At 47.2% G+C, this 23,263-nt stretch overlaps 1 protein-coding gene across 1 annotated transcript; it reads left to right on the forward strand.

The window, feature by feature from the left end:
- The first annotated feature begins 770 nt into the window (after positions 1-770).
- mao (monoamine oxidase) lies at positions 771-23,263 on the forward strand. The gene is made up of 15 exons (XM_084478351.1): positions 771-889; positions 10,190-10,284; positions 10,392-10,529; positions 14,422-14,526; positions 15,175-15,266; positions 16,022-16,163; positions 17,127-17,276; positions 18,309-18,468; positions 18,659-18,755; positions 18,889-18,942; positions 19,294-19,351; positions 19,460-19,557; positions 19,768-19,879; positions 20,796-20,858; positions 20,983-23,263. Exons 1-15 carry the CDS (start codon positions 835-837, stop codon positions 21,136-21,138), a joined length of 1,575 nt encoding a protein of 524 aa, XP_084334477.1. The 5' UTR covers positions 771-834; the 3' UTR covers positions 21,139-23,263.

Raw genomic sequence — 23,263 nt, forward strand, 5'->3', positions numbered from 1 at the left:
CCGTGAATTGTTGTAATACTCCCGACGTGTGTTTGTGTGTTTGTGTGTTTCGTTTGTGTGTGTGTGTGTGTGTGTGTGTGTGTGTGTGTGTGTGTGTGTGTGTGTGTGTGTGTGTGTGTGTCGGTGTTTTCTTTTGTATTAGCAACCTTCTCTTTCCACGTACACCCCTTCAGTTCACATTAGAAAAAGGATTAACAACGAAATATCTATCGTTGATCGTGATAGTGCATTTCTATAATGTATTAATTTCATAGGCAAACGTTGTACGTGTTGTTAGAATGCACTAACGCAAGAGAGCTGATGTTATTTTTTCTTCTAACGGTAGACCTCCACAAGGGGGCAACATAATACAAAATACACGTGAAGTGGTCTGATTTTGTTTGATTTTGTCATTGCTTCTCAATAACCCGCTTGTCGTATTGTGGGCTGTAAACGTAATGATTATGCGATTTGTATGGCCATGGAAACATGGCCATAAGACAAGGTTTATGATTTCCTGATTTCCTAATCAGGCAAGTAAGACAAGACTTTGACCACCAATAATTTCCATTATCATTCGAACAAAGTCCCCAATAGGATACTGTATCATGCGCTGTAGGTGCTGCTTGATCGGAAAGATCTCCCCTCATCGTACTTCGTCGGTAACCATCCCTCACGCAGCGAGTTCAAAACATGATGACAGCCTCTACTACTAGTGGGCGGAGTCGAGGGGGAGGTGGGCGTGGCCACCGCTTATAATACAGATGCTATCCTCTGTGCGCTCTGCGTAAGCGGCGAGCAGCAGAGTGCGGCAGCTTGGGGAAGATAGCAACCGCGACCGAAAGACGAGGCATCATGACTACTCCGAACAACACCTACGATGTTATCGTGATAGGGGCAGGGATATCCGGTAGGTACAATTTACAAAAAAAAAAAAAAAGATCTCTCCCATAAACTTAGATTTTGCAAGGCTGTAATGTAAATGTAGTAGATACAAAACTGCTTCGCTAGAGATGGATATTGATATTGCTCCCCCAACCAGAAGCAGTGAGCTTGGTGCTATTCATCATTTTGCATGACAACTGTTGCAGCAGAAAAAAGCTAATGTTCCGCCACTTAGCCTAAATGTTTCCCGATGTGTGTGTTATCGGACGCTCTTGAAGTCGCTATAAATGAACGTCGACCTGCACTCGCCAGAGACGGCCTCACGATTACACGATTTCCTCCCCTTCTCCACGGCACGTCTTTTCCGCGAGTCGCGTCTCCCACCGCGTTACGCCGCGAGTGCCTTGACCTACTAAGCAACAGCGACTGACTGGTCATACCGCTACCGTTTGGCTTTTACATGCGTTGACAGGAGACCGGAGTTCACGCTAGCTATCACGTTTTGGTCAATCATTAACACGCGTGGTGTGTGACTTTGATGTGTCACTCCTCGTATGTGAGTGTGCTGTCAGAAGGTGTTATTATCCTTGCCTTCTGTTAGCCTTCTCCTTCTCCTTATATCAAATAGGATACCACCCCCCAATCACAAGACCACATTGCTTGGTGGGAATATAGTGCACACATGTCAGACATCAGACTTAATAGTATTTACAATCACAACAACTTAATGTAGGGTTAATATTGCGTCATATACAATAGTAAACAAATGCAAATAGGTGTGTGTGTGTGTGTGTGTGTGTGTGTGTGTGTGTGTGTGTGTGTGTGTGTGTGTGTGTGTGTGTGTGTGTGTGTGTGCGCGCGTGCGCGCGCGTCAGGTTTGTAAATCACAGATACAGAAGAGAAGTATTCGGTAATATCTGTATTAACAATGCCTACTAAAACTAAGGCTAACTCAGACTAGCGCTTGCCTATTTTTAATCTATAACAACAGAGTGAAAACGAATGACTGCTGTGTGTGTATTGTTCTGCTGTGTGCATCGGCTGGATTCAAAAACACAAAAGTTTTTTTTAGGGACCCTTCTGAAGACGTGAGGGATTCTGCTGCCATAGCTTAGTGGCATAGGTTAGGTTAGACAGAGGCAGGTGGAAATGTTTCACACAAGATGAGGTGCTTCGTCATGATAGCAGAGACAAGAAAAACTCAATAATCGTTTCAGATACGTGTAGAATATCACCTTCACCCAATGTGCATAGTATCACAAGGTTTGCACACGATTTATGATCGGACGAAGAACAACACACTTCTTCAGATCAATGTCTTCTCACACTGTGTGCCTCTATTATGGGATGTTTCGTGATGGCACATGTCTTCATTGTCCTGGTTCAACCTGGTTCGAAGTTTTCCAGGTTATTTTTAGTTAGGTGTGCATAAATTCTCCTGCGTCTTTCAAATATTATTCCAAATCAGATCTGCTGATTTAGCTCTACTGATAATTTTGTTTTTGAATATTCGATTCGGAAAGTGAGATTGCAAATATAAGATATAGATTGCTAATGTGGGCTTTCAGCCCTTGTGCCTTTTTAATCTTTACTCTTTTCTTAATCAGATCTCCAACTAAGGGTTTTGCCTGCAGTTACCGTATTAGAAAAAAAACAATTTAAATCACAAAAAAACACATAAGCATCGGTAATAATGTACTTCTACTGGTTTTAGATCACTGTAATACTGCGTAGACCCAAAGCTGACGTGTGAGCTGTGATTCAAACCATCACATCGGGCAGATGTCAGATAGCCGTAATAGGTGCAATGGGTGCAGGTGATGCAACAGCAACAACACGTCTAAAGGTCCCCTCTGGAGGCATTCTCCACGGGGACCAGGTGAGATGAGAACACAAGGTTCCTTCAGCCTCATCAGCCTTTAGCCCCGCTGCGTGTCCCCGACCTGGCCCTCCACATTGAACCGGCTCATCCATTACGGCGGTCAGTGGGTAATGCTCTTGTCATTTAGATGGTCCGATTGGTGTCGATGTGGATGGGCTCGATCCAATCACAGGCTACCTTTCTGCTTCCCGTCTACTAGATAGAAAATATCGACGGATGTAGTTTCTGTGTCTGTCTCTCTTGTCTGTCTGTGTCCATGTTTGGCTGACGGATAAGAGTCACCTGTTAGGTAGAATGTGGTTGATCACTCTGGTTAAAGGAGCAGTAGACACACCCCCCCCCCGCCCCCCCTCCCTCCCCCTGTGTGTCTACAGGGCACGGTCATTACGAAACAGGCCCCGCTGGAATCGATCTCCACCTATCACCATCATTGTCCTCTTATCAGCAGATTGATGGAGGCAAAGGGAAAGTGTAGCTTTTACTGCTCTCTCTCTCTCTCTCTCTCTCTCTCTCTCTCTCTCTCTCTCTCTCTCTCTCTCTCTCTCTCTCCCATGCTCTCTCTCTTTTCCTTCCCCATGAGAAATGTCACCCTTTCTCCTGCAAATGCAATTGTCATCAGCCTGCCTGCCTGTGCCCCTGCCCTGACAAGCAGAGAAGTGTCGGCCTGGGGGGTTGTGTGTGTGTGTGTGTGTGTGTGTGTTTGGGGGGGATCGGGGTGGAGAGAGGCCAGAGCTTTTTCTTTCTCTTAGCACACTAAACCTTTGTGACAGCCCACCACCAACAGGAATCTGAAAAAAACAAGAGAGAGAGGAAGAGAGCGCCAGAGCGAAAGAGAGAGAGAGAGAGAGATATAGAAAGAGGGTGAGAGAGACCGAGAAGGAGAGAAAGAGTGGGGCAAAGGCAGAAATAATGAGGGCAAGTGGGAAGATGAAGAGGTGGTACCGCACACTATTCTGCAAAGGTACAGACTTGAGATTGTTGTTATACTGACAGAGAGCAAGAGAGTGACAGAGAGAGAGTAAGGCGAGGAAGGCGAATCAGGGGAAGGGTTTTGGTCCAGCGAAGAGCAGAAATGTCCGTCGGGCCCTGTCTCTTTACGACGGCTCATAAACCCACATCTCGAGACGGACGAGATGTCTCTGGAGAGTCCCATTTCTACATGGTCCATTCACCATGTGCGGTGAATTAGAACTTGGCCATCACAGGTCCATAAACGCAGATGGATTCCTCTTCCGTCGAGGCTTCCCCAGCGGATCTCCTCCTCCGTAGCGAGAATGCGCCTCATGTGACGTGTGCTCAGAGGGAGGAGGGCACGGGGGGGGCATGTTTCATTCGTCACATAATTACAGTTCTTCTTGCTTCGTTCTTGAACCAGCACGCGACCAGCGCATTCGTATCGATGACCTGTGCGTGCCGATGTCCTCCGCCTCCGAGGAGTGGGTAAGGTTCTGCGTCGGTGCTGCGAGGTTGAAAAGGCGAGCGAGCGGGAGAAAGGGTGTACGTGCGGGTCAGGAGCACCTGCCTCTGGTCCGTCAGATCATGCGATACCGATGCGATGCCGACAGACAGACAGACAGACAGACAGACAGACCCCCCTCTGTCATAATATAGGGTTAGGGTTAGCTCACACTGCCACGATTCCTATTACAACATGGAGATCAACGTTTACTTTACTGCGATTAAACGGTAACTTGTGCAACTTGCTGCAGTCGAGCTGGGGCTGGATGAGTCGCACTCATCTCCCCACGCTGCTTTTGTCGTCGTGAGTTGGCGCCCCGGTGTCCTGGCGGTGTACGGCTCGCCGTTTAAATGTGGGACACACCGTAAAGCGCTCTCTCTCCCACTCCTTCCTACAGTTGTCTCTGATGCATCGGGCTCTGTAGAGCCGTGCTGTCCAAACTAAGCCGTCTGAGCTCGGCTGTCTGATTCCTGCCATGTTCCATCGCAATACAGGGGGAAGGGTTAGGCACAGGCCAGTTTATATTAGCTGTGTAAATATTTTAGAATAATAGATGGTAACGTGTGTTTTTTGTGTGTTTGTGTGTATGTGTTGTGTGTGTGTGTGTCTGTGAGTGTTTGTGTTCCCATGAGTGTGCATGCCTGTGTGTGTTGTGTGCGTGTCCGTGTGTGTGTGTGTGTGTGTGTGCGTGTTTGTGTGTGCGTGTTCTCCTGAGAGTCCAAGTGTCTGTGTGTGTGTGTGTGTGTGTGACAGGACAGGGCCATGTAATACAGGTTTAAATGTACTCTGTTATCTCCAGTTGCCAAGGATATGAAGGACAGAGAGGGTGTTTACAGAACTGAAATGGCCTGAGAAGCAACATGGAGCTGATGTTTAGACAGCTATTGTGAACCAGGCGTTCACAGGTAGCCCCCGTGTAACAGAAGATGGGATAATGAAAGGTTCCAGCTGAAGTACAATGTGTGTAGTGTACACACTATACCCAGCCCTCAATATGAGTATTGACGATGGGTTTGGATGGATTGTAGTGGACCATGCTTCAAGCAGACCTGATCCTTTAATAGGGGACCCTTTTGCCAGCGTGACCATTGTATTAAATGCAGTATCATAACCTATAGACTATTCTCTATTATACAACGCAGACCCAACCTTCAAACCTGATATGGCTGTCAGGCTTAGGCAATAAATAAACAAAGCAACCTGGTTACTACTGTTTATTTATTGTCGTCTTCTGCACACATTTATTTCACACGCACACGCGTCATGAACACATCATCTGTGCACACACACACACACACACGGACACACACACACACACACACACACACACGGACACACACGGACACACACAGACACACGGACACACACACACACACACGGACACACACACACAGACACACAGACACACAGACACACATGGACACGGACACACACACACACGGACACACACACACACATGGACACGCACACACACACACACACGGACACACACACACACACACACACACACGGACACACACACACACACACACACCTACAAATTTAAAAGACAATTAATCGTTATTCAATCGGGTTGCTGTGGACGTTGGCCAATAAGTGGCTCGTTCCTGAAAACACGGGAGACGGGAAATGTGATTGTGGAGAATCTCGTAAAGACCTCGTCTTGCAGATCAATACGCAGCCTGGCAGACGCCTGACTGGGGGCTGAATGCTCTTCCATTTACTGTTTGTCGCCCCTCGTGCGTTAATTCCTCAGGGACAAAAATAACATTTCTAATGATCTGACACCATGTGGCCACTGGTTTGTCTCTCTGTCTCTCTCTCTCTCTCTCTCTCTCTCTTTCTCTCCCTTGCCATGTCGCTCTATCTTTATCTTTCTATGTCTATCTGTCTCTCTGTATCTCTCTTTCTCTCTCTGTCGCTCACACGTACACACACACACACACACACACTCTCTCCGTCTTTCTTCCTCTCGCTCTCTGTCTGAGTCTCTCTCTAATGAGTTCAGAACCAAAATAAGGTATGAAAAACAATTATATTTACGTTACATTTATTATATTATTATGACCGTTTACACTGTCAGAACCGTTTGCGATAGCTACCAGTGATTTTGATCACAGCTGCTGGTAATTCCTGAGAATCCAAATCATAGCCCGATCTCAGCTGATGAGCGATCTTCAGTTCCCCCTCCGGACGTCGACCGCGGCAGTGTTGATTGTGCTTTGATTAGTGTCCGGATCCTCTCTGAGATGTTTTGGGGAACAGCTTGTCCCTGGTGACGTGTCATCCAGGTGCATTCAGCCCCTGCGTGACCTATGAAAACTGCCTCTCAAATAATTATTGACTGTCCGTACACTGCGGGTGCTGTGTCACATGCTTGAGGTTGGACAGTGGCTCGGAGCGTTGAGAGAGAGTGGATTAGGGAAGTGAGTGTGTGTTGTGAAAGTTTGTGAGGAACACACAGGCCAACTGTGGCTTTGTATTGTTTCAAAGCTCAGCGTTATTTTGGTTTCTACTCATGGAGAAGATTGGCCTAATCCGTGCAATTTTCTTTTTTGCGTTGTCGAGTTGGGCTTCAAAAAGCTGCCTCTTTCATTGTCGCTATAGAGACCAAAAACCAGTCGTGGACACAAAGGACACACTTAGATGCTCCAGCACAATAACTGTTATCAGGGAAACTCCGACACCCTCTGATTTCCTTGCAATCAGCACATTGTATTGACACGGTAGATGCCATGCACACACATTGCTTACCTGAAGACGCTTGTGTGTGTGTGTGTGTGTGTGTGTGTGTGTGTGTGTGTGTGTGTGTGTGAGTGTGAGTGTGAGTGTGTGTGTGTATGTATATGTGTGTGTGCATGCACACGGTGAAAGGTATAGTAAACAATAGTTTTCTGGTCAAAGCCCTCACAGGTCACATAAACACTCTGGAACGTGCCAAGAGCCAGGCCAGACGCCAACCCCAACCTCCATGTACCAAATGCCATGGCACACACACACACACACACACACACACACACACACACACACACACACACACACACACACACACACACACACACACACACACACACACACACACACACACACACACACACACTTTGCCACACCCCCCCCCCCCCCCCCTTCCGATACCCTTTAACAACCTCACCCAGGAGACAAGATAATTAGGTCATCTCCAGCCTGGAGGTTGCAGCGCCAGGGAGAAGCAATGTTAGAGCACAAGGAGTAGAGGAAGACGGTGAGGAAGCGAGGGTGGAGGAAGGAAGGAAGGAAGGAAGGAAGGAAGGGAGGGAGGGGGGATACGCATGCAGAAACTGTATATCAAATGTCCGCACCCACACATTAGGGAGGCCCATTGGTATGAGTGTGCCAATGGAAGAAATCATTCAAGAGCTCCTTTTGGTTGTGAGCAGTACTCCTGGCACCAGGACTCCGCACGCCGGGACCAGGAACGGAGAGACAGCCAGCAACCGCTCGCTAAACCCACGGATAAACACTCTCCTTCTCTCCTGTGTTCTGTATAGGAAACTTAGTATTTGTTGATGAGAGACATTTTTCCGAAAACCAACCTTCACCAACATTCTTTTTCGTTCTTGGTTTTTGGTCGTCGTTTACTTTAAAGTCCTCCCGGTGATTAGGAGTTCAGCCTGGGGAGGGGTTGTCCCGCGCAGTGACCGACCAGGGGCTAGAAGGCACAGGGTCTACTTGTTGATGTGTGTGTTACGTAATGTGCAAGCTTGGGATCCCTTCCCATGGGGGACCAGCACTATGTATCTCAGTGTCTCCTGGTATGTTCTGCTAGGATGATTCTAGGCTCATCAGAGTCAAATATCTTCTATCTAGGTACATTTGTATCGTATGGAGCAAAGAATACAAAGCACGGGTCTAATCTTGGATGCAGAAATTGTAGACCATTGTTCAACATCCGACCCGACGCTGCCCGTGTTGGGCCGTGTAGTCTCCCAATACCGGCACGAGACACGCATCGTATGAACGCTGCGTGTATCTTGCCAGTATTGGGAGTTTTGCACGTTCAGAGCCTTCAGTTGCCTTCCAGGGCTGAATTTCAATGTGCCCCTTTCTCCAGCTTGGGCGGTGGACAAGGGGGGATGGCAGCATAACAATTAAAGAAAAAGCCACGAAAAAACACTGTGCCGGGGATAGATTTAAGAAGGAGGGGATAGGGAGCGATACATAGTTGGTCTTAAAACCAACATTAGCCCTTTTTTTTTAGAGCATCTGAGGTCGGGGTTGTGTGAGAGAGAGAGAGAGAGAGAGGTAGAGAGAGAGTGAGTAGGGCCGGGGCATTGAAAACATTTACACAGATGGGAGGCCTCTCCCTCTCCCTCTCTCCCCCCCCCCACCCTCCCCCCCCCCGCTCTTTCTCTCTCTTGCGCCACCTCTTGCGTCTCTCTTTCTCTTTCTCTCTAATTATCTCAACCCCATTCCCTCTCCACCTCACTTAACTTCTCTGCTTCTCTCTACCTCACTCTACCTCTGTCTCCTTCCACCTCTATTTCCTGCCCTCTCTCTGTCTTGCTTGTCGCACTAACTCTCTCTCTCTCTCTCTCTCTCTCTCTCTCTCTCTACCTCTCTCTCTACCTCTCTCTCTACCTCTCTCTCTCTCTCTCTACCTCTCTCTCTCTCTCTCTCTACCTCTACCTCTCTCTCTCTCTCTCTACCTCTCTCTCTCTACCTCTCTCTCTCTCTCTCTCTCTACCTCTCTCTCTCTACCTCTCTCTCTCTACCTCACTCTCTCTCTACCTCTCTCTCTCTACCTCTCTCTCTCTCTCTCTACCTCTCTCTCTCTCTCTCTACCTCTCCCTCTGTCTCCTTTATGTCCTCCAGCTGAGTGAGAGGGGGGCAGGGCTGACACAAGCCAGAGCGCTTCAGACGGTATCTGATCGCGTGTGGGTTAGGAAAACCGTGTGCACCCATGTTTTGTGGACTATTCCCCGAAAGTTAAATTGAATTCCAGTAAAGGCAGCGGCTTGGCCGAGGTCTGTGTGTGAGGGGACAGACGTGAACCCGCTCTGTTAGGAAAGCATTCAGCTCCCTGCTCCTCACGCTCGCTCTGTCTCTTAAAGAGCCAGTTAAGCCCAAACTATGATTCCCCAGTGCTGTAATTCCACTGGCTCTTTGAAAAGAGAAAGAGTTTCAAAATATCAGGGTGCTTTTCACACCTGTGGTTTTCTTTTGGAGGCAAACCAAAAAATGATTTTGTATATGCTTTCTATAGTTGTTCGACCATCTTTTTATGTGTTAACCTCCTGATTAAACCACTGTCTTCTAATCCAAAGTTTGCGTATACTTGGCTGAATATATGTTTATCATATTTCTTTTGGGCGGGATATTGTCCTACATTCAACCCAGAATTGCATTGTTTTTTTATCTACACTTTGGTCGGCTCCTATTCCCACTTCTAGCGAACCGAACCACAGTCAACTTTGAAGCAGACACAGACCCCTGTTTTTCAGCAGTTTGCTCCGCACCAGAGTTCAAATGAGCGTTTACACAACCCCAAGTGAACCGAACTGTACAGGGAAACGCTTCAGGATTAGATTACAACCAAAGGTGTGAAAGCAACCTAAAACTAAACTTCTGAGGTATTTTCTGGTTAAAAAGAATTTCATATTCAGCGGCATTCAGTGTGTTACTGTTTGATTCCAGATACATGCTCTGAACTTAAGCTACTTCCCTTAAACTGTTACACCCGAGCTAACATCAGCCGTGGAATGCCTAAGGAATTGGCTTTAGTCACAGTTAAGTGCATGAGGTAATGGCAACAAACGTTTATCTTACCGACATCAAGCTTTTCCAAAATTGTTGTTTGGACATGTTTGGAGATCTTCCTTTATCTATTTTTAGTGTGAATCACTCAGCAACAGTGTGTGGAACGTGTTCTGTACATGCCTGTCTTAAAGCTGCAGTGACAGTTGACCTGTGTGTGTTTTAAGTCCATGTTCTGGGTCTTCCCACAGGCCTGAGTGCTGCCAAGCTGTTGAAAGAAAGCGGGCTCAATCCACTGGTTCTGGAGGCCAGAGATCGTGTCGGTGGAAGGACCTTCACCGTCAGGGTATGGTACACACAGAAGACATGCAAAAATCGCCAGAAAAATAAAGTTTGGGCCAAATTATTAACAGCTGCTTCTGTTTGTGTTGGCTTTCCCTTTGTGTCCCACAGAACAGAGAGACCAAATATGTTGACCTGGGCGGGGCCTACGTCGGCCCCACTCAGAACCGCATGTTCCGATTGGCTAAAGAATACGGCGTGGAAACCTACAAGATCAACGAGAAGGAGGATCTACTGCACCACATTAACGTGAGTAGCCCGGAAATATGGACCCCGATTTGGACGACATGCATTGTTTTCAGTTGCGGTTCCTTGTCTCTCTGTAGGACGTCGCTCTTGATTTAGACCGACCTCCAGTATGTCGTCATACATAGGATTAGACTCCCAGAAGACGGCCTTGGGTGTTTGCAATGATAACAATTGACCACTTCCAGTACATAACAGGCCATGTTACAGGAAATGCATGGCTATGCCCTCTGTCTGCTCAGACATGAGGGCTGACAGACGTGAGACGTGAGACTAGTCTTTAGGTCACTATACTAAACCTAGCCAGTTTTGAGCAGGCCAATGTCATTTACGTCCATCTCCTTTAAGAAAGTAAAACTTTGGGGTTTGTGTGAGGGTTACGAAAGAATACGAAAAAATTCAGATAATTACAAATATAAATGTTATTTACTTTCCAGCTGGCGGGCGTGACTGTTTGAAGCAAATGAAGAATAAACGCCTTAGTTATTTACAATCACCAAAAGGATATCAAGCATAATCATTTACATTGAGATCCATGTGTTTGTGGGACGGAGATGCCATGGTTCATAACCAGCCGCTCCCCCCCCCCCCCCCCTCACTCCGAAGCATTAGTGAGCCGGAGATACCGATCGTAGCCCGCGGTCGGCACCTAATGTGGTTCTGGCTCCTCCGAGTGGTGGAAAGGAGACGGGGAGAATCCTAGAAGGAGCGCCGGGCCCAGCAGGCCCTCTCCTCTCTCCTCCTGGGCCGCCTGCTCCTCGCCTCCGTATCTCGTGGAGCCTGCCGCGCGGCGGTACTTAGGGGATTCGATTAGCTGCTCAGGCCTTATGGATACCCTGACTATATATCCTAACTTACTTATACACCGCTGCGCCAGAGTAGGGGATTAGCAAACTGAAACAAGGCCCACCGGACTGTTTCAATAACTGTTACTTTGACGTTGGATTTGACGTTTACGTTCCTTTTACTTTCTTACTGCCGGGAACAGGTTTGTACGGCCTAGTCCTATCAAACAACTCACTATATTCACAAAGCTACAACAATGCACATCCTTTTCATTAAAACAGTGGCCGTCTTGTTCCATTGAATGCCCATATTGATTCAGAACAGACAGTATTCAGGCGTCATTTGATTTTGCATGTGACTTTAAATCAGAGCAGGGAATAAGGGCAGATTGTGTGGGAACATTTCTACATTTCTCGTTTTCACTTCTAGGTTTTTTAACGTGTTATTGACTCTGGCCGCTTTGGTGGGGTGTGGAATGCTACTAGCATGGAGGCTAGGGAAGGGGGGGTTGTATGTTTGGCGCTTTGGCGGAGAAACTAGCAGCCCAGCCTACGTAGCCTCCAGAGAGATGTTTCTGTTTGGTGAGAGTGGCGGTCTGTTTGTGAAGCGGGGCCTCCCCCACACATCCATCTCTCTAACCTCTTTGCTAAGACGCACACACATAAACATTCACATCAGAGGACTTGCTCCAAGACACAGACGCAAACGCAGATAAACACACACACACACACACACACACATACACACACAGTTTCCATGGCAGCATTACTCATCAAACACTGTATCTGGTTCTGTCAAAAATGTTTGTGTGTGTGAGTGTAGGCGTGTGTGTGCGCGTGTGTGTGTGTGTGTGTGTGTGTCTCTGTCTCTGTGATGGTCTGTGATTGTCAATGCATGTAAAGATCGTTGTGAGTCCATCTTCGGGATATGTATGTGTGAGTACTCTAGAGTGAGAAGAAGCGTGTCCACTGGTTTTGGTTTAATACCATTGTAGTGTTATCTCTATATTGGTAGAACAATTAGCAGAGGTTTTTTTATTCATCAGCATTTAGTTTCACTGGCATATATTTCTGGGGACGGGCGAGGCAGCTGTCACGCCTGTTACCTCATCAGCTAAATATGATCAGCCGACAGACAGGTGGGCCAACAATCTAAAAATATATCCCGGCATAAAGTTAATCAAGCAAGCTGTTAATACACTATCACACTATCATGATTTTCCGAGGAGCCTTTGATTGCTTTGGCATCTGAAGCTAAAAACATACGCACGGCACGGGAGCGCTTGCCATTTCACTGACAAAGCTTATTCACTTGGAATATTCGCCATGAAGTACACACTGGTTTGTACGACTGTGTGTTTGTTCAGAGTGGGAGTGATCAAGTGATTCAATAGCCCCGGACAGCATTCCGTTCAAGCTCAACACACAGACACCGTATGGACCCGTTTGGACGCACCCTTACAAAAACGTCCTTCTTAATGCGTAGACACACAGAACAGGTCTTTCACATGAGCGTAGCGTAGTGTTCTCCGTCAACATGCACCGCAAGGGAAACCACATCACGGAGCACACACACACACACGTGACCCTGGTTCCCATGTCGACGACTGCAGCAATAACGTTCCCATGGCCGGCCCACGTGGGGCGCAGGCATTGCGTAATTAGGGTTAGCATCCATGCAAGCCGTGGAGCTAATCAGCTTTTCTATAGCGGACTTTGATCCGAAAAGGCCGGGGCCTGGTTTCCCTTATCAGCAAACTACTGCCTAATAGACAGATGTCGCCGTTTGGGCTGCAGCTGCCTCTTTACTAATGAGGTGTTCCCGTCAGGCCCAGACAAGGGGGCCCTTATATTAAACACCGAAACAGGTATCAGCGATTCAGGAAGAGTCAGAGAGAGGGTGGCAGGGGGACGGGGGGGCTCTCTCTCTCTCTCTCTCCCTGCCCCTGTCATTTCGCTCCACCACCATCGCCATGGCGACAGACCTGTTGCTCCATCTCCAGCAGCGGGCATTACTGAGCTTAAGATAAGGATGACCAGGTTCTTTCGTTAAAGCTATACACATAAAGCCAGACGATAGCCAAGGCACAATGAATTGGATTTCTGAGGTTTTCTCCTCAGATCAAAGAGCCCGGTACCTGGCACGATATTACTTGACACATCCTGTTTTGATTCACGTAATTCAGCAGCCAAATGACCTGACTTTATTTAGTCTTCATTGAAGTCTCCAAACAAACACATTTACAGAGCCACTGAGATGTTTGCAAATAAACAATCAGCGATATACAAGTAAGCCCTCTCACCCTGGCCAATGCACAGGCCTTTGTGTGTAGAGAGAGACACTGTACAAAGAAACTGGTTGTACAAGAGTCTAGACCATTGTCTTGTCGATGCTAAATTAATGGGTTTGAACTTCTAACACGGAACACTTCAGAGTTCACACTAATAAATGAACACTACCTTTCATTTACAATGATGATAATATCTTGGAAAGCTCAACACTGTTCAAATCTCCACGTCGGAATGTGCTCCTTCATGTTCTATATATATACCCCTATAAACCTTTACTGCCATGGGTTCAAAAGCTATCCAAGCTTTATCTCGTTCTGTTCGCCCTGGGTTCACCTCAAATTACATCAGTAAAATCTTTGGCTGGCTTGAGAAATAAGTCAATGAAGTTCAAGGGCGTTAACAATTTAGAAACTGTGTTTGTCAATCTTTGCAAAGATAAGATTGTTTAAATGTCAGGAACTATTAATTTATGAACTATTAATGGTAATTCTGTAGTAGCGTGTAAAGGTGCGTTCACGGTCATGGTGATAATGAGACGGCTCGCCAGTGATGACACTCACGATTACGCGTGTTCCCGACAGCGACCGTTCATGTGCACCGCGTTGGGAAGAGAGCTTCTCATCAAGTTCTTCACAGCAGGTTGTTTTCCCCCATAATTCCCAGCGACGTGAACGCACCATAAGTATGATGATGATGATGATGATGACGATGACGACGACGATGTCAATGCTGATGGCAACGGCGGTGATGATGAACACAACGATGACGACGCCCACACACCGATGATGACGGTTATTTTCCCCGTTTGTGCTCAACAGGGAAAGAGCCGCGGCTTCAAGGGCTCCTTCCCGCCCATGTGGAATCCCTTGGCGCTAATGGACTTCAACAACCTGTTCAAGAAGATGGACGAGATGGGGCAGGAGGTAGGCCACGGCCGGCTCCCTCCGCACACACACCTCCAGTGTCCTCTGTTGTTCTGAACCCTTCACTGGTTTTTACCTTGATTTGATATTTATTAGGAATTTAAGTAGTACAAACAACTCCCAACGAGTATCAAATATACAAGACAGTAATCCCAGAGGATAGCACTTAAAAGCATTATACTTAAAACACTGATTTCCAAAGTGGTCCTCGATGGAAACAAACAATACATGGAAACAAACAAATCGATCAAAAAACAACATGTAACAACATAACCCCACTAGTCCCCCATGCCACCCCATGCCCGTGGTTCAAAGTCCCTCCCTTCAACATGAACCATCAACCCTCCCACAAAGCCGCCTTAACATTTGCTTAAAAATCGCCCTTGTTTGGCTTTGTTTAATATGCAGCGGCAGGTCGCTCCACAGGGAAATCCCAGTATACCAAAACGAGCTTCTTGCTGTTTTCCTTTTAATACGAGGAACACTGCATGACATAAATGCTTGCTCTTGTGTTGCAATTATGTTATGGCTTCCAACCATAATCGATTTGATAGTTCATATATTCTGGGGCCCTTTTTGTGAATTAAATCAAACGTCCGGTTACGTCTCGTCTCTCTCACGTCGCCCTCTGTGCTTTGCGGTTGCCAGATTCCCCGGGAGGCGCCCTGGAAGGCCCCCCATGCTGAGGAGTGGGACAAGATGACCATGGAGGAGCTCTTCAAGAAGATCTGCTGGACAAGGTAGCGCCGGCGTTGCGCGGCCAATCGGGAGTGTTTTGCACACGGCCTAGTGGGCGGGAAAACATCCCAAACCCACTCCTATGACCTTTGACCTCTGACCTGGGGGCAGGGCAGGTCACGGGTGGTAGTGTTTGACTCCCAGCCGAAAGGTACCGGGTTTCAATCTCGGATGCCCCGAAGCCTGCAAATTGAGCTGCGGACATCTTGAGATTGAACCTGGGTACCTGTTCCTCCTACTTGATTTGATTTGATTTGATTTAAAAATGTAATTTCAAACATGCAAGAAACATGTCATCGAATGACAAGGCTTTATTTTTCCTCTTTTTTTTTCAACACATTTGAAAATGAGTGGGAAGTATACGCTTGTTTAATCCAATCCCCTTTCATTAAATCATACAACAATTATAAACTACTACCTGTTTCCTTTACTTAAATTAAACTTGCAATTAATACCTGAAAAATAATTATGTAATATTAAAGTTGCCCACTTGGAAGCACAAAACATATTTTCTAAAGCTAAGTAAATACAGTGCATAATATATAGCATACCTACATATACACATATATATATATACGTACAAATACATACGCAGAAATACACGTGAATTCATATCACACATGTGCACATTATACACAGACTCGGTCCTTAACAACGTGTACGTGAAACCGCTGCACGTCTCCATTGATAAATACGCCAAACACTCATAGACGGAGTAGCTGACCTTTGACCTTCTCCCCCCCCCCCCTCCCCTCAGGACCGCCCGACGGTTCGCCACTCTGTTCGTCAACGTCAACGTGACGTCAGAGCCCCACGAGGTGTCGGCCCTCTGGTTCCTCTGGTACGTCAAGCAGTGTGGGGGCATCATGAGGATCTTCTCCACCACCAACGGAGGACAGGTGTGTGTGCGTGTGTGCGTGTGTGCGTGTGCGCGTGTGCGCGTGTGTGTGTGTGTGTGTGTGTGTGTGTGTGTGTGTGTGTGTGTGTGTGTGTGTGTGTGTGTGTGTGTGTGTGTGTGTGTGTGTGTGTGTGTGTGTGTGTGTGTGTGTGTGTGTGTGTGCGTGCGTGCGTGCGTGCGTGCGTGCGTGCGTGCGTGCGTGCGTGCGTGCGTGCGTGCGTGCGTGCGTGCGTGCGTGCGTGCGTGCGTGCGTGCGTGCGTGCGTGCGTGCGTGCGTGCGTGCGTGCGTGTGTGCGTGCGCATGCACTTTGTGCCTGCCAGTGCGTGCGTATACTTTTTTGTGAGTTTGTGTGTACATGCCCGTGTCTTTTTCTCTGCCTAGATCCCATAGATTGATGGATAGATATGGATAGATAGATAGATAGATTGGTAGATGGACATCCACCCCCATCCCTCTTTCAATCAGCACAGCATTACCCTACATTACCCCAACATTCCCTCTTTCAATCAGCACAGCATTACCCTAACAATGGCGTCTTTTTGGAGCCCTGGGAGAGGTCATTCTTCTGCAATACTTTAAAAGGCTGAGGGTTCCTGTTGCCATGACCACTGGTGAAATGTGGGGGGTGGGGGGGGCTGTGTTTTGGATGAGTAGAACATGTCAAGCATCCCGTGTCATTTCCTGTTTTGTAGAGTTGAAACAAACGGGCGCCACTCAATGTGGGAAAGCGTTCAGATGATGTACACAGCAGGAGTTATTTATCCGTACATTGTAGCTGTTGCTGTTTGCATGGAAACTATTTTCCTCTTCTATTTTAAAATATGTAAGAAATATATATATATATATTTTAGAATTACAGGCTGGATTTTGGTCCATAGAATGAGGCAGAACACACACACACACACACACACACGACATTCGAATGACACACTTCACTAACCAATCAGTTTCTCCTCCTGGCAGGAGAGGAAGTTTGTGGGGGGATCCGGCCAGATCAGTGAATGCATGGCCAAAGAGCTGGGCGACAAGGTGATCCTGCAGTCACCTGTCTGCAGCATCGACCAGAGTGGCGTCCTGGTTGCTGTGGAGACGGTGGACAAGCGGACGTACATGGTGAGTGATTTAGAGCGAGGTATGGTGTTTATCATGCAGAGTGTGCACATGTTGTAACATGATCATAATGATCACAGTGGGCTACCTCGGCGGTGCTCATGACACCTTCAAAGTCTTCAATAACCTGGAGTCATTTCGAAAAGGTTTTTTTTCGTATCCTTATTCATCCTTAGGTGACTTGCAGTTTTTAATTTGAGCACGTCTTATTACAAACCTTTTGAAACAAACTATATTGCAAAGGTTGAACAGATTAATAAATGAGGTCTGGTGGATTCAAATGGAAGAAAGACCTTATTAAAACAAATCAGTCATCGGATGGAGGCAGGTGTTAACTTTGGGCGCTGGTTGAGACTGAGTCCGAGTTCCGTCGGCGTGGGGCAGCACCAGTGAAGGCCTTGAGTGAGGCCGGGAATATTCAAAGCATACGATACAAATTGTAAATAAAGGGCACAAGGGTTAGTGTTGACGTTGAAACAAGGTCGCTCTCTAAGGTCTACATTTAGAGTATGTTTTGCGGTAGTAGCGGAGGAAGGGACAACAACAGCAAAAGCTGACCAGCAGAGTTACATGGGTTTGTAGGAAGCCAGGAAGCAGGAAGCAGACAGGTCTGCTGGTGAGAAGTATCACATGACTTTCACGTTGATGTCAGCAGACCTCCCCGACAAAGGAGCGAGGTCAGGGGTCGTCAGGATCCCGGTAGCAGAGGTTTTACACCAGGTTGTCTTGTAAATAGCTGAATGAGCAGTGTAATGATCTCCTAGTGGCCGTCCTCAGCCAACACACATTTACATTACGTTTACATTGTCCTCTGCCGCCACCTAGAGGTCACATTTCTCCTGGAGAAATGATGTGGCTGACTCTGCATGGGTGTGTGTTTGTGTGTGTGTGTGTGTGTGTGTGTGCGTGTGTGTTTGTGTGGATGCATGGGTGTGTACATGCGTGTTTGCATGTGTGTGTGTGTGTGTGTGTGTGTGTGTGTGTGTGTGTGTGTGTGTCTGCCTGTGCTTGTGTGTGGTTGCGTCGTCCTTCCAGGGTAGTTATGTGATCGTGGCCACGCCCCCAGCCCTCAACCTGAAGATGCACTTTAACCCCGAGCTGCCGCCGCTCAGGAACCAGCTCATCAACCGCGTGCCCATGGGCTCGGTCATCAAGTGCATGGTGTACTACAAGGAGAACTTCTGGCGGAAGTTGGGTAAGGATTAGGGGCTGGACCCTCCTGCATGAGACACTCTGTGACATACCGTGAACTGTGAAGTCCCCCGTGTGTGTTTCACGCTTAATAACGTGTGTGTGTCCGTGTGTGTATCCATGTGTGTATCCATGTGTCCATGTGTCTGTGTGTGTGTGTGCGCGCGTGTGTGTGTGCGTGTGACTATGCCTAGGCTTCTGCGGCACCATGGTCATTGAGGACGAAGAAGCTCCCATTGGCATCACGCTGGACGACACCAAGCCAGATGGGAGCGTCCCAGCGATTATGGGGTGAACACAACTCATTTGGTTCTGGTCTTATAACTGCCGAGCCGTCTTGTGTGCTTAGCAGCGGTCCAGGACATGGTGTGAGGAACAAAGTTAGTCATGTCTCATGCTTCTGTCTCTGACCTTTCTCTTGTAGATTCATCCTCGCCCGCAAATGCAGGAAGCTTTCAGTCCTGAGCAAAGAAGCAAGGTAACGGAAAGACGTGTTCCCACAATGCTTCACTCTCCGGTCTGTATACTGTCTTGGTTATGGAAATGCTTGAGTCTAAACCGTGTGGGTCTGAACTGTTTTGGTTTAAACCGTGTGGGTCTGAACTGTTTTGGTTTAAACCGTGTGGGTCTAAACTGTTTTGGTTTAAACCGTGTGGGTCTGAACTCGGGGTCTAAACCATACCGTGTCTTGACTGTGTGAGAGTCAACAGCCTGTGTCTAAACTGTGGGTCTAAACCACATGGGTCTAAACTGGGGTTCTAACCATACGTTGTCTAAGCGGTGTGGGTCCGGAACAGCCTGCGTCTTCAGCTGTGCGTGTTGTGTGCAGGTTGAAGAAGATCTGCGAGCTCTTCGCCAAAGTGCTGGGTACCGAGGACGCTCTACACGTGAGTTCCAGAGAGACCTCGTGTGAGCATCGCGATAAACAGTGACGCACGTTTGGATAGGGCTTGATGTGTGTGTGTGTGTGTGTGTGTGTGTGTGTGTGTGTTCAGCCTATCCACTACGAGGAGAAGAACTGGTGTGAAGAGCAGTACTCTGGAGGCTGCTACACTGCCTACTTCCCTCCCGGGATCCTCACTCAGTTTGGCCGGTAGGTCAAGGATCAAGTCTGCTAGTTATTGGGTACCATCTCCTCATGCCAACCCTTAAAGGGGGCAAAGTACACCACCTGGTGTGAGTGTGATTAGCCGTTACAAGCCCCTTCTGTCTGTTCATGTCTTTTGCCGTTCACCCGAAAGACTTGTTCAACGCGACGAGAGCTCCATGCTTTGTGCATGTGTGTGTGTGTGCCTCTTCCCAGGGTGCTGAGGGAGCCGGTAGACAGGCTGTTCTTTGCGGGCACAGAGACGGCCACGGAGTGGAGCGGATACATGGAGGGGGCCGTCCAGGCTGGAGAGCGAGCTGCCAGGGAGGTCAGCGGACAAACGGACGGACACCAAACCACTGTTGTGTTATAAGATGAAACGAGACTAGAATCTCCACCAGAGTCACACCACAACCAATCATAAGCCTCGTGAGGCTGTCCTGATCTTGCGAGTTCACATCCTGTTGCTCTTTGCAAATCAGTTTGGCCCCCGTTGAAAGCCTTTTCCAAAAAAGATAATAGGACCAATCAGTGCTCGGGCGAGGGATTTTCAGTTCATGTCAAAGCACAGATCGCTGCAGTGGGCCAATTTAAAAATAATGGTGGCGCCCGAGGAAAAGGCAGAAATCTACAGAGTAAACAAAGAATGTTTGTATAAAAAATAGACTGAATAATGTTTGAAGATGGAAAGAAATCAGGGGATTGCTTTGCTTTACTGCCAACTGGATTAATCTAGAGCTAGGAGAGAAGGACGTCACTCAGTTATTTAATCAGATTGGCAGGAGATCTTTTGTGTAACTGTACGGTCAGACCAAAAGCTGTAAAGCGATACGAGCGATAAATGCCCATTCACTTTCTATTAGACATGGGCGAAAAAGCGATAGGAGCGATACAACGCATGAGCGATAGCTATAAAGCTGTACAGCTGTAAATGAGAGTTGAAAACAGCTCAACTTTATGCAAATAGCTATCAGCGATTTAGCTGTAAATGACCCAACAACCAATCAGAATTTATTGAGAATTATACGAGGTACAGTAAGGCCATGGCCATATTAGGATCTCAATTGCTGCCCAACCAAGGCCAGCCTGATAAACATTGCGAAACTTGAATATCTGAATGGTCTCAAAAGGCAACAGCAATTCCCCTTTGCCCTCTGGTTAAATATGACTTAAATTATGTTTTGTGTGTTTGACATATGATGTGGTGCTTGGATATATTTCTAAACACAAATCTTCCATTGCAGATCTTGCACGCCATGGGTAAAATCCCCCAGAATAAAGTCTGGCAAGAGGAGCCTGAGTCTTTGGTAAAGTGCCAGTTCTGCTGTGCATTGAACACGAGCACAAATCATCACAAAAAAAAAAAATAAAGATCTAAACAAAGCAGCTTCTTGACGGAGCTCCTGGGGTCTCCTTCTTGTGCCCCTGCAGGACGTCATCGCTCTCCCGTTCGAAGAGACCTTCATGGAGCGCCACCTGCCTTCGGTGGGCGGCTTCCTGAAGTTCCTGGGATTCACCGCCTTCCTGTCTGTTGCCACGGCAGCCGGCCTGGTGGCCTATAAGAAGGGGTTGTGCCCCCGGCGCTAAAGGCAGCTCAAGCCCCTGCTCCCGCTCTCCTGCCTCGTCTTACGCCTCTGGATGTCCCGACGTGGGGTGCACCTCAACCGACGCCATTACCCTCTTACCGTACTTCTTTGGTTGTGGGCCGCCCTGCGGAATAAATGAGTGAAGTGCGTAAAGGGTATCAGGGCATCGTTTGAGACTCACCCCACGCGTCCCCCCGGGAGTGAGACTGTTCCACTTGTGTCACAACACTGATCTGTCAGCGCTCTAGTGGCGGTCTATCCACGATGGAGAGGAGAGAGAGAGAGAGAGAGAGAGAGTGGGGAGCGGGAGGACACAGACAGAGAGAAAGATGGAGAGAGAGTGGGAAAGGGGAGGGACAGGGAGAGAGAGAGAGAGACAGGGGATGGGGGGAGAGAGAGAGAGAGAGAGTAGGGATCCAAAAAGGGATTGAGGAGCTGAAGAGAACCGTTGCCATGGAAACTACTGATTTTAAGAAAATTCCAATCGTCTTTCGGATTGTCATTGGGAATCAGACATTCAAATGAGTTATTAAGGGAGCAAGGGGTGGGGTGGTCCATTTAAAACGTCACACATTGCCAATGCATTCACAGTGTATGTAACTCGGTAAGAGCGTGCTTGTATGTACCACACTCATGTTGGGTGTGTGTGTACACCTTCTGAGCGCCAATGTGTGCGTGTGCTCGCGCATTGGGTTCCCGCGCGTGCCTATGGGTTGTTTTCCCTCATGCACATGTTGCGTCTGGTCACCTGGGTGCCTGATCCAAACAACAGCAGGTTAGGTTAGACCAGAATGGTGCCAATGTCCAATACAAGATGACTGAGAATTTCTTACTGTGGTTGGAATACTAGTAGTAGGTCACTAGTAAGCTGCTGTGGGTGGTTACTGTAGGAAGTTGCAAAACATCTTAAAGCATTTGATTGTATGTTCTGCAGAGTAAATGAGACCATATGCTTCTTTTAGTTATTTGGCTTTGGCTTTTTGTTTCTTTCTTTTAGCGGAGGAGGGTGGTTTGTTCAGTGCTAATCAGATATGAGATATATGCATTGATGAGACGTTACGTTAGTCGGTTTAGGTTTAGAACAACCCCGTTCGTATATGCGTCATAAACAAATTGTGTTACATTGTGTTACACAATGACAGTAGTTCACCTCTATTGGCTGATGCTCTCATCCTTGTCTCTGTGTCTCCTATGGGGCTGGAGTTAATCTGCCGTTTTGTTTTCCCTTATTATTTGAGGAGGAAATGACCTGCACTAGTCAATAACATATAGCTTGAGTCCAAACAAAATTATAATTTTTCCTCAGTTTTTGTCTTTTTGGAAATAAAAGATAAATGCAGAAAATAGACAAAACACCATAGGTGTTTATCACTGAAGTACTCCTGAAGAATAATAATTTTTTTCTGCATTTTAATTTGCATGTAACTTCCAAAACATTCCATGATGAGACGTCTTGTGATTTTTTCCATCCTTTTTAATCATTTTATTATATTTCTTTGTTGAAAAGTAAAAAGGAAATATGATCCAGTCAAGTGCAACTCCTCAATACACAGATATATATATATATATATAATCAACTGCTGTGCGCTTAAAAAGCTACAGTTTGAAGTTTGAAGAGTTTTAATGTAAGTCAACTGTGTGTGTGTGTGTGTGTGTGTGTGTGTGTGTGTGTGTGTGTGTGTGTGTGTGTGTGTGTGTGTGTGTGTGTGTGTGTGTGTGTGTGTGTGTGTGTGTGTGTGTGTGTGTGTGTGTACACGTGCAATTGAAGGGATCGTGTGTGGTTTATCCCTAAAGAAAGATGTATATTGTGGGTGTAGTAGCTGTGCCTTAATTGAAGTCGTGGTGTTGTGTCTCTTTCTCTGAAGTGCCTGTGTATCCTCAGCCCCGCCCGAAACCCTTCCTTTAATGGAGGTGACAGGTCCCATCAACCAGTGATTGGATGATGAAATACCAAGATGAACAAAACAACAACCTTTAGTTCATACAGGTTAGGTTCTAGTATCCGTTCTGTCAGCGTTGTTCACCCGAGCAGGTAGACTCAAAGACACTCACCTCCGTTTAAGCAAAGGTACATGCGTGTGTTTCTGTGTTGTTGTGATCCATATGCTCGACGCCATTACCAAGCC

This window comes from Micromesistius poutassou (genome assembly GCF_964030765.1).
Source record: "Micromesistius poutassou genome assembly, chromosome: 14".
In the NCBI taxonomy this organism is placed as follows: Eukaryota; Metazoa; Chordata; class Actinopteri; order Gadiformes; family Gadidae; genus Micromesistius; species Micromesistius poutassou.

Excerpts from the sequence above, each read along its gene's own strand:
- mao (XM_084478351.1), top strand. The coding sequence starts at position 835 with ATGACTACTCCGAACAACACCTACGATGTTATCGTGATAGGGGCAGGG. Across the intron at positions 14,527-15,174 it reads TGGACGAGATGGGGCAGGAG|ATTCCCCGGGAGGCGCCCTG; the intron begins GTAGGCCACGGC and ends TGCGGTTGCCAG. Across the intron at positions 17,277-18,308 it reads TGGACAAGCGGACGTACATG|GGTAGTTATGTGATCGTGGC; the intron begins GTGAGTGATTTA and ends TCGTCCTTCCAG.